The sequence below is a fragment of the Rhinopithecus bieti genome, unplaced genomic scaffold (assembly GCF_001698545.2).
Source record: "Rhinopithecus bieti isolate Rb0 unplaced genomic scaffold, ASM169854v2 scaffold_2888, whole genome shotgun sequence".
NCBI classification, from domain to species: domain Eukaryota; kingdom Metazoa; phylum Chordata; class Mammalia; order Primates; family Cercopithecidae; genus Rhinopithecus; species Rhinopithecus bieti.
The window spans coordinates 2670692-2684205 of NW_016804209.1; the positions used below are offsets into that span (position 1 = coordinate 2670692).

A 13514-nucleotide genomic window follows, 5' to 3' on the forward strand; every position below is an offset into this window, starting at 1 on the left:
TTGGAACATTTTTCTAATTCACACTTAAACTTTAGCAGAAGGGCAAGAGTGAATTAAGATGACCATCTCAAAACCCACAAGCTGTTTTATGTTTTATAATGTTGAGAACCAAAGAGATAAAAAGAGTTCATCTTAAGTTCGGATCTGAAGTGGTAATGGTACATGAATCATCGTTTATCCTTTACCTATTCTTCTTAACTGTTTAGAATATATTGCAAATTTTCAGTAAACCTAAAGGTTTACACTTGAGATAGGAAATAAAACAGTTTGACAACACAATCTTTATACAGTGAATGATTAAAAAAGGAAAAAAAGACTAGGAAGTCTGTACTCATGATAGTATTAAATGAAAATTCAAGTGGAGCCCAGGTCTGAAAAATACTTGAGCAGAGAAAAGCAAAAGCCTTAAAAATAATTAATCTTGCTGAAGCTGAAATCATAAGTGAAACTTCACTTGGGTCATTTCTGATAGATACTTAACGTTAGAACCAAAGCTTAACCCCAGCCTCTCATAAGTAGCCAGCTAACATATGGATATGTGACTAGGGACTTTCTGAGAAGGTACCTGATAAAAGACAGTTTTCTAATTGCAAACCAAGCAAATAATTTATTTTATTTCCACATTTTCCAAATAAATACTTGCCTCTGATATTTTTGTCAATGGAACACTAAATCTCTTTTGGTCTGGTGTTCCCAGTTCCTGAATTGCTTCTTACTCAAATGAACTCTAAAATTTTATTGTGCCTCAGATTTGTCTTTTACAGTTTGGTGTCAGAGTGGGATTTGAAAGAGACCCCCTGTGGCCTCTGGAAGCATCAAGGAACCAGGCAAAAAGTGCCCATTGTGCTCACTGCTTTCTCGCTGCATCTGGAGGTCCTGAGTAAGTCCCTCTCGGATTTCAGGCTCCACAGTTTGTGTCCTGAGCTCTCGGAGTTTATTTGAGTAATTTTATTTTATTTTATTTGAGACGGAGTCTTGCTCTGTTGCCCAGGCTGGAGTGCAGTGGCATGATCTTGGTTCACTGCAACCTCTGCCTCCCGGGTTCAAGTGATTCTTCTGACTTAGCCTCCCGAGTTGCTGGGATTACAGCTCCGTGCCACCACGCCTGGCTGATTTTTTCTATTTTTAGTAGAGACAGGGTTTCACTGTGTTAGCCAGGATGGTCTGGATCTCCTGACCTTATGATCCGCCTGCCTCAGCCTCCCAAAGTCCTGGGATTACAGGCATGAGCCACCACACCCAGCCGAGTAATTTTTTTTACTGGATCCAGAGGTCAAACTAGATGTTTGACAGTAACTAGACTGGGTCCAGTTGGCAGCCTCAGGTAGGTGAAGTTTAGAAAAATAGGGTATTATGGGTTAATTAACACCTGGGGAGTCTGGGACCCCTCTTTCTAGAACTCTAGCAAATTTTATGTTTAGAAATTATGAACATGAAACTGCCTTTTTAGAGAAATGGTTACACTTTACCAGAGAAGAGTTAAAGTTACAGTGGAGAAGTTTTAATCTAGGTAAAATTGTTTATGGGAACATTAGAAAAGAAGGGATCCCAAACGCCTCAGAAACAGTGGGAAGCAATTTTTGGTTGGTGTATAGAGGCTTCTAAAAGACATAATTCCAAAATTGCCTCTGTAAAAGATTCCTTACTAAAGGCAAATAAGACAGATGGAAAGCTTAAGCAATGAATTGACAACAAAAATAAAATGAATTATATGTAGGGAGTGACTTCACTCTGACCTGTTACTCTGCTTATCCTCCCTCTGATTATTCTGAATCCAATAACCCATTTCTTCAGTCATCTTAATTCTTTTGCACAATTACCCTTTCACTCTGGATGATGTGACAGAAAGGAAGTTGGGCTAATGCTTTGCTTAGTTAAACCCTCAGCCAGCACACCGAGGTCTGGCTCCTGTAACTACTTTTACTTCTGGGTCAAAAGCTGAACTCAGAGCCATGGCAAAAGATTTTCCAAGTCCCAAGGAAAATCCAAAACAGTTTGCTGAGGAATTTAGAATTAGAATGACCCTGGGCTTCCTGATTTCTATCAGTTGATACGCATGATATTAGCCGCTGCCGGAAGCAGGTTAATGGATGACTATGGCAGGATGGCATAAGCCTCAGAAGAGTATTGCCAACCCTTTAAGAGCTACTTCTGTGGATAGCCCAAAAGATGCTACTGCAACAACTGGAAAACATCTAAAAGCTATCCCATGGTCTTTCCACAAAAGATTGACTAGTCCAAAAAGTTCAGTCTGTTTCTGATTACACGGCTAGATTGGAAATCTCATTTGTTAAACATTCTGGTCTTGAAATACAGCAGGGAGTATTTCCTGTGGGAATTGAAATGGTTTTTATGGTTTTATTCAATAATAGTCTCTGACTAGACTCTGGTGACTTGATTAAAAAACACAAGATTGGATGGCAAGTCACTGATACGGCTAAATTAGTCGCCACAGCTGAACATTTTGAGAGAACATTAGAACTAGAAAAACATCAGTATCTGTAAACAGGTCATTGAAGAAAAGATTGTCCACTCTTGACCAGTCCTCTAATGGACCTACCCGTTTTGAGCCAGACTATTTCCTCATTAGATGAAGTTCCCAGGCTGGTCCGGGAACAGTGGTTCACACCTGTGATCCCAGCCCTTTGGAAGGTCAAGGCAGGCGGATCACCTGAGGTCAGGAGTTCAAGACCGGCCTAACCAACATGAAGAAACCCCGTCTCTGCTAAAAATACAAAATTAGCTGGGTATGGTGGTGCATGCCTATAATCCCAGCTACTTGGATGGCTGAGGCAGGAGAATCACTTGAACCTGGTGGGCGGAGGTTGTCATGAGCTGAGATCGTGCCATTGCACTCCAGCCTGGGGGAGGGGAGAGCAAAAGTCCATCTCAAAAAAATAAAAAAAAAAAGTTCCCAAGGGTTTGACTCTGAAGACAGTAACACCAATGGGACATCAAGGGATTCTCTGGTATGTTACTCTCCATAAGACCTTAAATAAACATGGGGAAACTAAGATCAGCATCAGTGGGAGTCGTGTACAGTGTTGGTGGATACCTTATCCACTTTCAGCCCCATCCTAATAAATCAGCCAATCCCTTGGAGGAAAGAAAGTATGTCACATTTCCAATCAAGTTCTGAGAATCCCCTGTGAACCAGTCCAAATGACACTTGGACCAATATCAGAAAAGCATGCCTTCCTACAGTATGACAATAAATTGAGAGGGCACATAAAGTTCTCTCTGGAAGGAAAGTTAATTTTAGAGCTTCCTGACCCTTCTAAACCTGAACTGCTCTGTTTCCTGCAAGCAGGAATTGATCATATTGAAACTCACTCTTATACCAACCCAGACCTTTCTGAAGTACCCAGATGTTTGTGGACCTGTTACTCAGCTGACAAAGGGAAGATTAAAAGTGGTAAGCCTATAAAAATCCAAATATATTACCCCAAGCCATTGCCTAAATTGCCGTAATGCCCCCTAGAGTCAGAGGCAATCCAAAGGCTTTACCCAATTATAGAGGATTTAATAAAACAATTCCTTGTACTTGTCTCTATAATACTCTAATCCTACGGATAAAAAATCTATCACGCCTGTAATCCCAGTACTTTGGGAGGCTGAGGCGGGCTGATCATGAGGTCAAGAGATTGAGACCTTCCTGAACAACATGGTGAAACCCCGTCTCTACTAAAAATATAAAAATTAGCTGGGCGTGGTAATGCACGCCTGTAGTCCCAGCTACTCAGGAGGCTGAGGCAGGAGAAACGCTTGAACCCAGGAGGTGGAGGTTGCAGTGATCCGAGATTGCGCCACTGCACTCCAGCCTGGCCAGAGAGCGAGATTCCGTCTCAAAACAAAACATATATACACACACACACACACGTATATACATATGTTATATATACACATATATACATATATAATATATATACACACATATAATATATACACACATATATACATATATATGACAAAGTTGGAGATTTGTTCAAGACTTAACGTGCATTAAATAAAATTGTCAATCCAAGATTTCCTGCTGTTCCAAATCCTAATGCTTTGGTTCCTAACGTGCCTACAGATTCTAAATGGTTCACAGTGTGATAGATCTTTGTTCTGCCTTTTTTAGTATTCCAGTAAGCCAGTACTTCTCTGCTTGTACCTGGAAAAACCAGCAATATACTTGGACTGCAATGCCACAGGGGTTCGCTGAAGCTCTATCTTGTTTTTCTCAGACATTATACCAAGACCTGTCAACCTTACAATTCTCTAGAAATTGTATTCTGTCTATATGTAGATCATCTTTTACACTTTTAGCTTACGAGGGACATAAGGCCTTAATGGCAAAACTTTAGAGATGCTGTCCCCAGCCTTTTTGGTACCAGGGACTGGTTTCATGGAAGACAATTTTTCCATAGACTGGGTAAGGGGGATGGTTTACAGGATGATTGAAACGCATTACCTTTATTGTATACTTTATTTCTATTATTATGTTATGTAATGAAATTGGTACACAACTCACCACAATGTAGAATCAGTGGGAGCCCTGAGCTTGTCTTCCTGAAACTAGATGGTCACATCTGGGGATGATGGGAGATAATGACACAGCATCAGGCATTAGAGTCTCATAAGGAGCACACAACCTAGATCTCTAGCATGCGCAGTTCACAATAGGGTTCGAGCTCCTACGAGAATCTGTTGCCACCAGTGATCTGACAGGAGGCGGAGCGCAGGTGAGAGTGTGAGTGATGGGAGTAGGTTTAAATAAAGGTGAAGCTAGGCTTGCTGGCTCTCCCCCACCACTCACCTCCTGCTGTTTGGCCTGGTTACTAACAGGCCCTGGACCAGTACTGGGGGTTGGGGATCCCTGCTCTAGAGTAAAGGTCTATTACATAGGACATGATCTGACTGCAGAGGGAATTTTCCTCTTAACTGAAATAATAAAAACAATCCAAGGGTTCCCTTGGCCCACAACTAAGGCAATTAAGGGAGTTCATTGGTCTTATGGGATACTGTAGATCTTGAATCCCAAATTTCTCTGCTGGCTTCCCCCTTGTCTGAACTTAGAAAAATCTCTGTTCCAGCTTTGCCATGGGAAGATAATGAAGAACAAGCTTTCAATAAAATACAACTGGCCTTATAACCTCCAAGTTCAAGACACCCTAATTATTTAAAACCTTTCACTTTGTGATTATCAAATGTGATAATCCGTCCTTAGGAGTCTTTACTCAGAAATGTGGAGGAAGCTGTTGACCCATTGCTTATTACAGGTTACAGTTAAATTGAGTTGTCAGAGCATATCCAAACCATCTAAAAGCAGTGACAGCAGCAGCTAAATTGGTAGAAACTTTATGTGACCTAGTATTATGGAATAAATGTTACCTACAGGTTTCACATGCAGTTGAAAGCTTATTATATTCCAGTCAGATCCAACATGTCTTAATAAGTAGACAACATTTTATGATATCCTTCTCCTGTCACCTTCTAATCTCTATCTCAGACGTGAATCTGCTTAACCCTACCACTTGCTGCCTCTGTCAAAACATTAGGAAGACCGTAACTATGTGTGTGTGTGGTGTCCTAACTATTGACTCCTCACACTGACTTATGGAAAACTTCATTAGATGATTCTGAATAAATAAATTTTATTGTTGGATCCTGTGATGAAACTGTAGAGGAGAAATACTGAGCAGGACATGCTGTAACAGCTCAATATGAACTAATAGAAAAGGGAACTCTTTCTCAACTTAAGTCAGGAGAACCCGAAGAATTACGTGATCTAAGCCTTAGCATATAGCAGAACGCAAATCAGTCTTCATTTATACAGATAACTGGTATGCCTTTGGAGTGAGTGATGATTTCGGAATGTTGTGGAAACAAAGAGGGTTTCTACCTTGTACTGGAACCCCCATCAGTACTGGACCTCTGCCAGATAAGCTGCTTTCAGCTATTCTGCTGCCCTCACAAGTAGCTAATAAAAATGATGTTCATGCTCTTAGGACTGAATCTGAGTATCAAGGAAATGCATGTGTGGACTTTTATGGCCAAGTCTGACATTGACAAAATGTGCATTTTGAATGAACTCCACAGAATTGACCAAGATCAGATCACTCAGGATAATTTGTTCAGTAAACAATGCTGTGCACCTGAGTTGAAACAACAAAAATGGAATCTTAAAGGAAGCAAATTTAATGCTCAATAAGAACTTACTGAAGGCCCAGACAGGCAGCTGGTCCTTCCTGAGTCCTTCAAACTGCCATTATTATTAAAGGCCCTGTACTCTACCAACTATCATGGTGAAGAAAAATGGTTCAGATTATGAAAAAGATGATGAAAGCAGAAATGGCTTATAACAGTGTGACTTATCAAACTCATAAAGCCGGAAAGACCCTTAAGATTTCTACCACCTGCTAGACCATTTGTAGGTCTACAAATGGATTTCATTCAGTTGCCACCCACAATGAGATATCAGTATATTCTTGTGGTAGTATACCTGTTTACAGGATAGACTGGGACTTAAAAGGCTGATGCCACAACAGTAGCAAAAGTTTTAGAAAATGTATTTCCTTTATGGAGTATTTCTGGAGAGATCTCCAGTAATAAGGGAACTGATTTTCCTGAACAGGTTATCGAATAAACAAGATTTTCAAAGTCGGTGGCACTACCACTGCCCTTATCCTCTTTGTTCTGGAAAGCTTGAATGGACAGATGGTATCTTGAAAGTAAAATGAGCAAAACTGTCAACTGGATTACCTTGGTCAAAAATTTTACCACTGGCCTTAATGGCAATTAGATCAACCCCTACAGAAAAACTCAAATTTGACCCCTTATGAAATAACTGGAAGACCTATGCCTTTAATAGTAGAACCCCATGTATCACCTGTATTTGTTAGCTCTGAAATGACTCAGTACTCCAAGACCTTAATGGATTATGCAAAAGTCAATTTCCACCAGCTGAAGGAGGCTTTTTGTGAACTGCGTACCAATGATGATCCATGACTGGCTGCCATAACTTAGAATGTGGAGATTGGATCCTTTGGAAACAACAGCCCTTGAGCCTCATTGGAAAGGACTGTACCAGACGGTTCTTACTACTCAAAATGCAGCAAAACTTCAGGGATTTGAGCCTTGGGTCCATCTCTCTCAAGTAGAGAGAGCTTCCTTAGACTCTTGGACTTGGCAACCTATAGGTAACTTAAAGATATCTAAGGGAAAGCCTTCCCTAGGAGCAGGTGGCATCGCGAAGTAAACAACTTCCCACCACAGTGGAACAAGACTACATTTAACTTTTCTCATTAAGATTTGTTTTCGTTTTGCATTAACACATAATGTTCAAACTTTTGTTAGGAACTTTTCCTACTCAAAGCGAATATCCTCTAAGGTCTGATGTTGAAAGCATAGCCACTCTCAACCAAAGCAATTGCTGGCCATGTAGTCATGTAGATGAATGGAATCACAACTAATACTGAAATCTACTGCCATACACACTGGGTGGGCAGTTCAGGAAGCTGGTTTTATGAAGAAGTTTGGTATCCTTCCCCTAGCAGGTTGGTTGATATTTATGATTGACTGACTTGGCACTAGGAAGAAGTTATTAGAAGCAAAGGTATGTTCTGTAACTACTGTTGATTTTATTGCTGGTAATTTTATCACTATGGACAGAAAACCTTAATAGAACTGGGCCTAATCTAGCCAGAGTTCCAGTCTCCCTATGTGCAGTCAGACATTTTGGTTTAACACAAATTACAGAGACTGCACTCCTATATAATGACACATATTTAAAATCAGAACTTCACCATAATACCCTTGACTGTGTTAGTAGAGAACTGACTGAAACTGACATTGGTTCAAAGGAAACTCTAGAGGCAAATGGAATACCCCTATAATTTCACTATGTACAATAGGGTTTTTTAGATCAATATTGAGGGCGTATTTGAAAAGGAAATAAGTCATCCTTATTTGGTGATGGTACCCATATGTAACACATAGAAGTGTTTTTTATTTCTCTTCCATTAATAGAATCATAACCATTGTACCTGGCAATGTGCAGATGCAGATATGACAGAGAATAACCATGACAATCACGTCATTCCCAGTTGGTGGGTAATAGGATCTCCTTTGCCCCTTTCAGTAATACTGAATTATTCATTTTGTATGGCAACAAAATATATAAATGTTTTCACCTATATGATCTGGACACTGTGGTTTGGGCTATTTCCTACCTAAACTGACCAGATATGACTCTTTAAATGGTAGTGAAATTCTTAACCTGGGGTTGTGTGTACATAAAGTGACCCCTTACAAAAGAACTCCCTGAGATCTCCCAAACTCAAATATATGAAGGGGTTCTAGATTTTGTTATTTCCTAAGATCCTTTTTTCTTTAGCTGGCAGCCTCTGAATTGGAAAAATCGCTTATGAATATTTCAGCAACTCTTGAAAAAAAGTTTTAATGATACTTTCGATACTCTTCAAGCAGTACAATCTGAGATGAGTGATTTGGCCTCACTGGAACTCTGGTAGAAGTTTAGCTGCTCACAGGGATGAGCTTTGGTGAAAAGTATTGTTTTTATGTTAATCAGATATTGTTGCCCCAAATTTAAAAGATCTTAATAAATCAGATTTTTTTTTTTTTTTAACAGATAAGCAAGGCCTCCTCCATTGATTTATTCAGTTGGTTAAATTTTGGCCCCTGGGAATCTTTGCTTAGAGGGATTTTTCAGTTCTTGCTACAGTTACTGTGTTTTCTTCCCTTGTGTGTTGTATCCCCACAAGGGGTTTAAATGCTTTCCAGCAACCACTGACACGTCACATGATTGCCATCAGGGAAACTAACACTGACTGTGTAAATCTTGATGGAGGCTTCATGACTGAATCTCAACATACCTTTTGATAACAACTTTACCTGAGTTTTCATCCCAGCATCTGCGTCAGTAGTGGTAACAGGATAATGCTACCCCATTTGGCCACCCTCAAGCTGAGAGGGTAGCCAAAAGGGGGGAATTGTTAAAGCAAAATTAAAATGGAGATCAGTCCTGAAAAATCCCTGACCAAAACCCCCATAAAACAAAGGCCTTTAAAACAGCCTTAATCTTCCTTAAATTGCAAACATAAGTGAAACTTAACTTGGGTCATTTCCAATCAATGCTTTTGTTGGATAGAACTAAAAGGAGTTTGAGACCAGCCTGGGCAACATACTAAGACTCTGTCTCTACAAAAAATTAAAAATTAGCCAGGCATGATAGTGCTTGTCTGTGGTCCTAGCTACTCAGGAGGCTGAGGCGAGAGGATCACTTGAGCCCAGGAGTTCTAGGCTGTGGTGAACTGTGATTGCCCCCACTGCATTCCAGTTTGGGCAACAGAGTGAGGCCCTGTGTCTTAAAAAAAAAATTCTTAAAGGTGCATTTACAGTTATGACTTCATAATTTCTTAGGGGCCTTATAATCTTTAAAAAACATTAGTACAAAGAATAACTCTTTTAACTCTTTTGTTTGCCTCACTACCAGTACAATTATACATTTAAAACTCTGAAATTTCAATTACCGGTTAGATTTATTCTTTTCATCTGATCATTGTGTAGAGTTGCCATAGAAGATATTTAATTTAAATTAAGTCAGAGGTAGATTATAAAAGCTCTTGACTTTGAATTTTAGGGATCCTACTGAATGTTTTTGTGCAAAGAAGTGAAATGGTCAAATTTATGGGCTGTGAAGATTAATCTGATGACTATAGGTTATATTGTCAAGCTAGATTGGGGGATCTACTATTGTATAAGTATGAAATATCAGCTGAACAGGAGCATGATGAGTGAAAATACTGCAAGAAGAAGAAAACCTACGATTTCTACTTGGATAATTGGCAGAATTATGATACTATTAAGAATAAGAAGGGAGAACTAGGAGGAAAAAAAATTCAAGTTTAGGAAAAACAGTTTGAGGTGATCACAAAAGACAGTTACTGAATTCATACATCAGCTTTCTAATTGAGCACCATCAGAGTTGATACATTGAAAAGTTTGTAAGTGGTTACTTATATTCCGCCAGATGTGGCTCTTATGTGTTCAGTAAACATAGGAAGAAAAAAGAGTTGTCTTTCTAGTGTTTTTAGTCTTGGTTGTAACTACTGTTTCTTCAGCATGTATAAATTGCCCTCCCCTCCCCGCCTCTTTTTTTTTTTTTGACAAAATGGTAACAGCTTGACAGTATGTTTCACAGCTGTGATGTGTAGCTTTTCCTAGGAACTCCTTATTTCTAAATTATTCGTAGAGCTGATTGTAGAAGAAAACGAAATATGATAGAATTACTGATAAAATAATTCACTATTTCTTCACATGGATGACTTTGGTTTGGATCTAGAGTACGTGTTTTTTTTTTCCATTAAATTATAGGAAGGAGAATCTGGTAATATAAGTCAAAAGTCTGATGAAGAAGATTTTGTAAAAGTTGAAGATTTACCGCTGAAACTGACAATATATTCAGAGGTATTTGTCTGTCTTTAATTAAACTTGTCTTTATATAACAAATATTGTTAAAATGAAAATGATTTGTATTTTAATTTTCATTCCAAAGGCAGATATAAGGAAGAAAATGGTAGAAGAAGAACAGAAAAACCATTTATCTGGTGAAATATGTGAACTGCAGACTGAAGAATTAGCTGGAAATTCTCAAACACTAAAAGAACCCGGTAAGAGTTATGTATTTAAATTTTGCCGTATTATTTTTGGTTGTTCTATTTTTTACTTTTTAGTTTGGTTAAGTATATGTGCATTTTGTTCCATCAACTTTGGTCATTATCCCTTGCTGCTCCTCCTCTGCTTTCTTCCAGGTTCTCTGTTCAGTTTTACCCATATTCTTACATTACTAAGGCTATTAAATATACTTATATTTTGTTTTTGTAATATAATTAAATGGTTCTATACTTTCTCTGAGGATGCTTCTATGTAAGTATCATTCATTGTAGAGCCAAGCAATAGTCTCAGTAGTCTCAGATTTCTTTCTGTATGAGTCTAATAACACAGCTCTTGAGCCATTCAGTGTTTCTTACATCAGGGTCAAAGGGTTTTTTCTTTTTGTTGTTCTCCATCAGTTCATCAGTTGATGAAAATCACATGATATCTCATTGTTTTTGTTTTTCCTGGAAATGGAGTGAGGAGAAGGAAAGACCCTTCAGGTATCAGACCTTCAGTTAATTTCTGAGTTTTCAGCCCACTTATACCTGTTAGAATATGGTACCCTTCTCAGCTACAGCCTATTGCAAGTGTTTGAGCTGCAGCTTCCTCCACTCTATTTGGATATGCTTCCGTCTGCATTCAGCATTCTGGTAATTTGTTGATATCCCCTGTTCTGTTTTCTCCCAACCAGTCTTCTTTTGTTAGTCTAGATTTATTCTATTCTATAGTTCTTTTCTATTCCTAGTGGAGTGTTTTTAGAGAGACAGGAAGTATGTACTCAGTCTGCCATATTGAATCAGAAACCTCACCTATTCTTTTTTTTACCATGTTCTATTAGGGAATTATATTAGCAAGCTAAATTAGGATTTCTTTTATAATATCCTTATATTAAAAGTAAAAGCTTTAATGGCAGAGAACAATGTTAAATTCTAGTAATTTGATAAGTAATTTATAAAGCATTATTATTCTGTTTTTCAGAAACGGTGGGAGCCCAGAGTATATGAGATGTCTTCAGAGGCTCATCTAACTCTGTCTTTACATAGTCAGTGCATATATGAAAACAATACTAAATAAACATCTGATCTGTATAAAAATGTAAATTAGTTTGACACTGCTTTTTGGATAGGTATGGTCATTTCTCCCCATAGTAGTTTAAAACATCAGAAACTGAATTCTGGACAGATTTAAGCCTTGACACACTGTGGTGGTTTTTTTGTTTTTTTTTTTTTTTCCTTCTTTGGTCTTGATTTTTTTCCCCATTGTGATGTTTGGTAACGAATTTAAAATGTAGTTTTAAATAAAGTTTGGACTTATCTATAAAGTATCTTTTTTGGAAATTATGTTGAATTCTATACAGCAAGTCAATGTTTTATATAATTTTAGGCTGCTCAGAAAAGAGCAGTGGTTAAGAGAGAAATATATTATTTGTTATAAAGCCCATCTATTAGGCCAGTCTTCCAAATAATGCCAGTGTTGCTGCTGTTGGGTCTGATGTTGTTTTAGATACCTGCAGCTCCTATTCCTGTACAAGAATAGGGCAGATTATCAAGGTATCCAGGATACCTGAGAAGTTACAGAATATTTATTAATCCATTGAAATTGGATAGTAACTTTAGAACATAGGTTTTCAGTATCTGGAACTTAACTTACATCATTATCTGTTAGGATTTGAAATTCTGGAAAATATTTATCTACATCACCTCAGTTTAAAAGTGAAAAAAAAGAGCTTTATATACTTAGGGAGATTTCTGCACAGAGAAGTAACATTGTGATTAATTTTAAATGAAAACTTAACTTTTCAAGTGGGGATAAGTAGAACTAAATTTCTATAATAAAATAGTAAGATTCTGTATGTCTTCTGATAAACTTGGCTATTGAGATGGTAATTTAAAGCCAAAGCATAGCAGTTTCTTTTGTGTGTAGTGAGGTTGAAGCAGATTTGCAGGTGAAGTGTTGAAAGTTTATGTGACTTGAAGTAAATCAGCTTTGAAAGGTGATTTTCTTTTTATCCCAGATTGTCCATATACCCAGCAAAGCTTCAAAAAACCGGACAACAATGAGTTAGTCGACCTTATAGATTCTTCCTCGAATAAAATACGAACAATTAGTTCTAATAAGTATTTTAACTTCTTTAACAACTGAAATACCCCATAAAAAAAGAACTTGTTGAGTATTCCTTTAAAATTGTTACTTGCTGCCCAGGCACCATGGCTCACTCCTGTAATCCCAGCACTTTGGGAGGCCAAGGCGGGCAGATCATGAGGTCAAGAGATCGAGACCATCTTGGCCAACATGGTGAAACCCCATCTCTACTAAAAATACAAAAATTAGCTGGGAGAGGTGGCGCACACCTGTAGTCCCAGCTACTTGGGAGCCGGAGGCAGAAGAATAGGTTGAACCTGGGAGGTGAAGGTTGCAGGTTGCAGTGAGCCGAGATCATGCCACTGCACTCCAGCCTGGTGACAGAGCAAGACTCCGTCTTAAAAAAAAAAAAAAAAAAAAAAAAGTTGCTGTACACCTCAGTGTAATGTCCATTCAAGGAGTATTAAATGAGGATTTCTCTACGAGGACATTTACTGTATTGCTACTTAAATTATGGAAGACAGTGCATCTTCAACTTTAATCAAACCTATTCAGAAAATTACCAATTCAGAATTAGAAGTTCTTATCCAGGTGCTCTAACTTCAGGGAAATTGGAACAGTAAGTTATGTTACATGCATACTCAAATTCTTTATTTTCTAGACTTTAAGCAGGAAAGGGTAAATACTTTGTTTTGGTACTCAAGCCAAGCCTTACATATTGTCTCTCTCTCTCTGCATGCATATTAAAGTGAAAAAATTGTATTTATATC

The 13514-nt window shown here is 38.2% G+C and overlaps 1 protein-coding gene across 27 annotated transcripts in view; it reads left to right on the forward strand.

Annotated features, from left to right (window-relative positions):
- PCM1 (pericentriolar material 1) overlaps positions 1–11986 on the forward strand; it is a 107170-nt gene extending 95184 nt beyond the window's left edge. For 21 of the 27 annotated variants that reach the window (XM_017867231.1, XM_017867244.1, XM_017867253.1 and 18 more), the window contains 4 exons: positions 3311–3415; positions 10381–10473; positions 10562–10676; positions 11641–11986. In XM_017867231.1, the coding sequence (XP_017722720.1) occupies positions 3311–3415; positions 10381–10473; positions 10562–10676; positions 11641–11666 (339 nt within the window). In that variant the 3' untranslated portion in view covers positions 11667–11986. The remainder of the gene's footprint in view (positions 1–3310; positions 3416–10380; positions 10474–10561; positions 10677–11640) is intronic. The other 6 variants (XM_017867249.1, XM_017867250.1, XM_017867255.1 and 3 more) reach the window with 2 other exon arrangements.
- The last annotated feature ends 1528 nt before the right edge of the window (positions 11987–13514 follow it).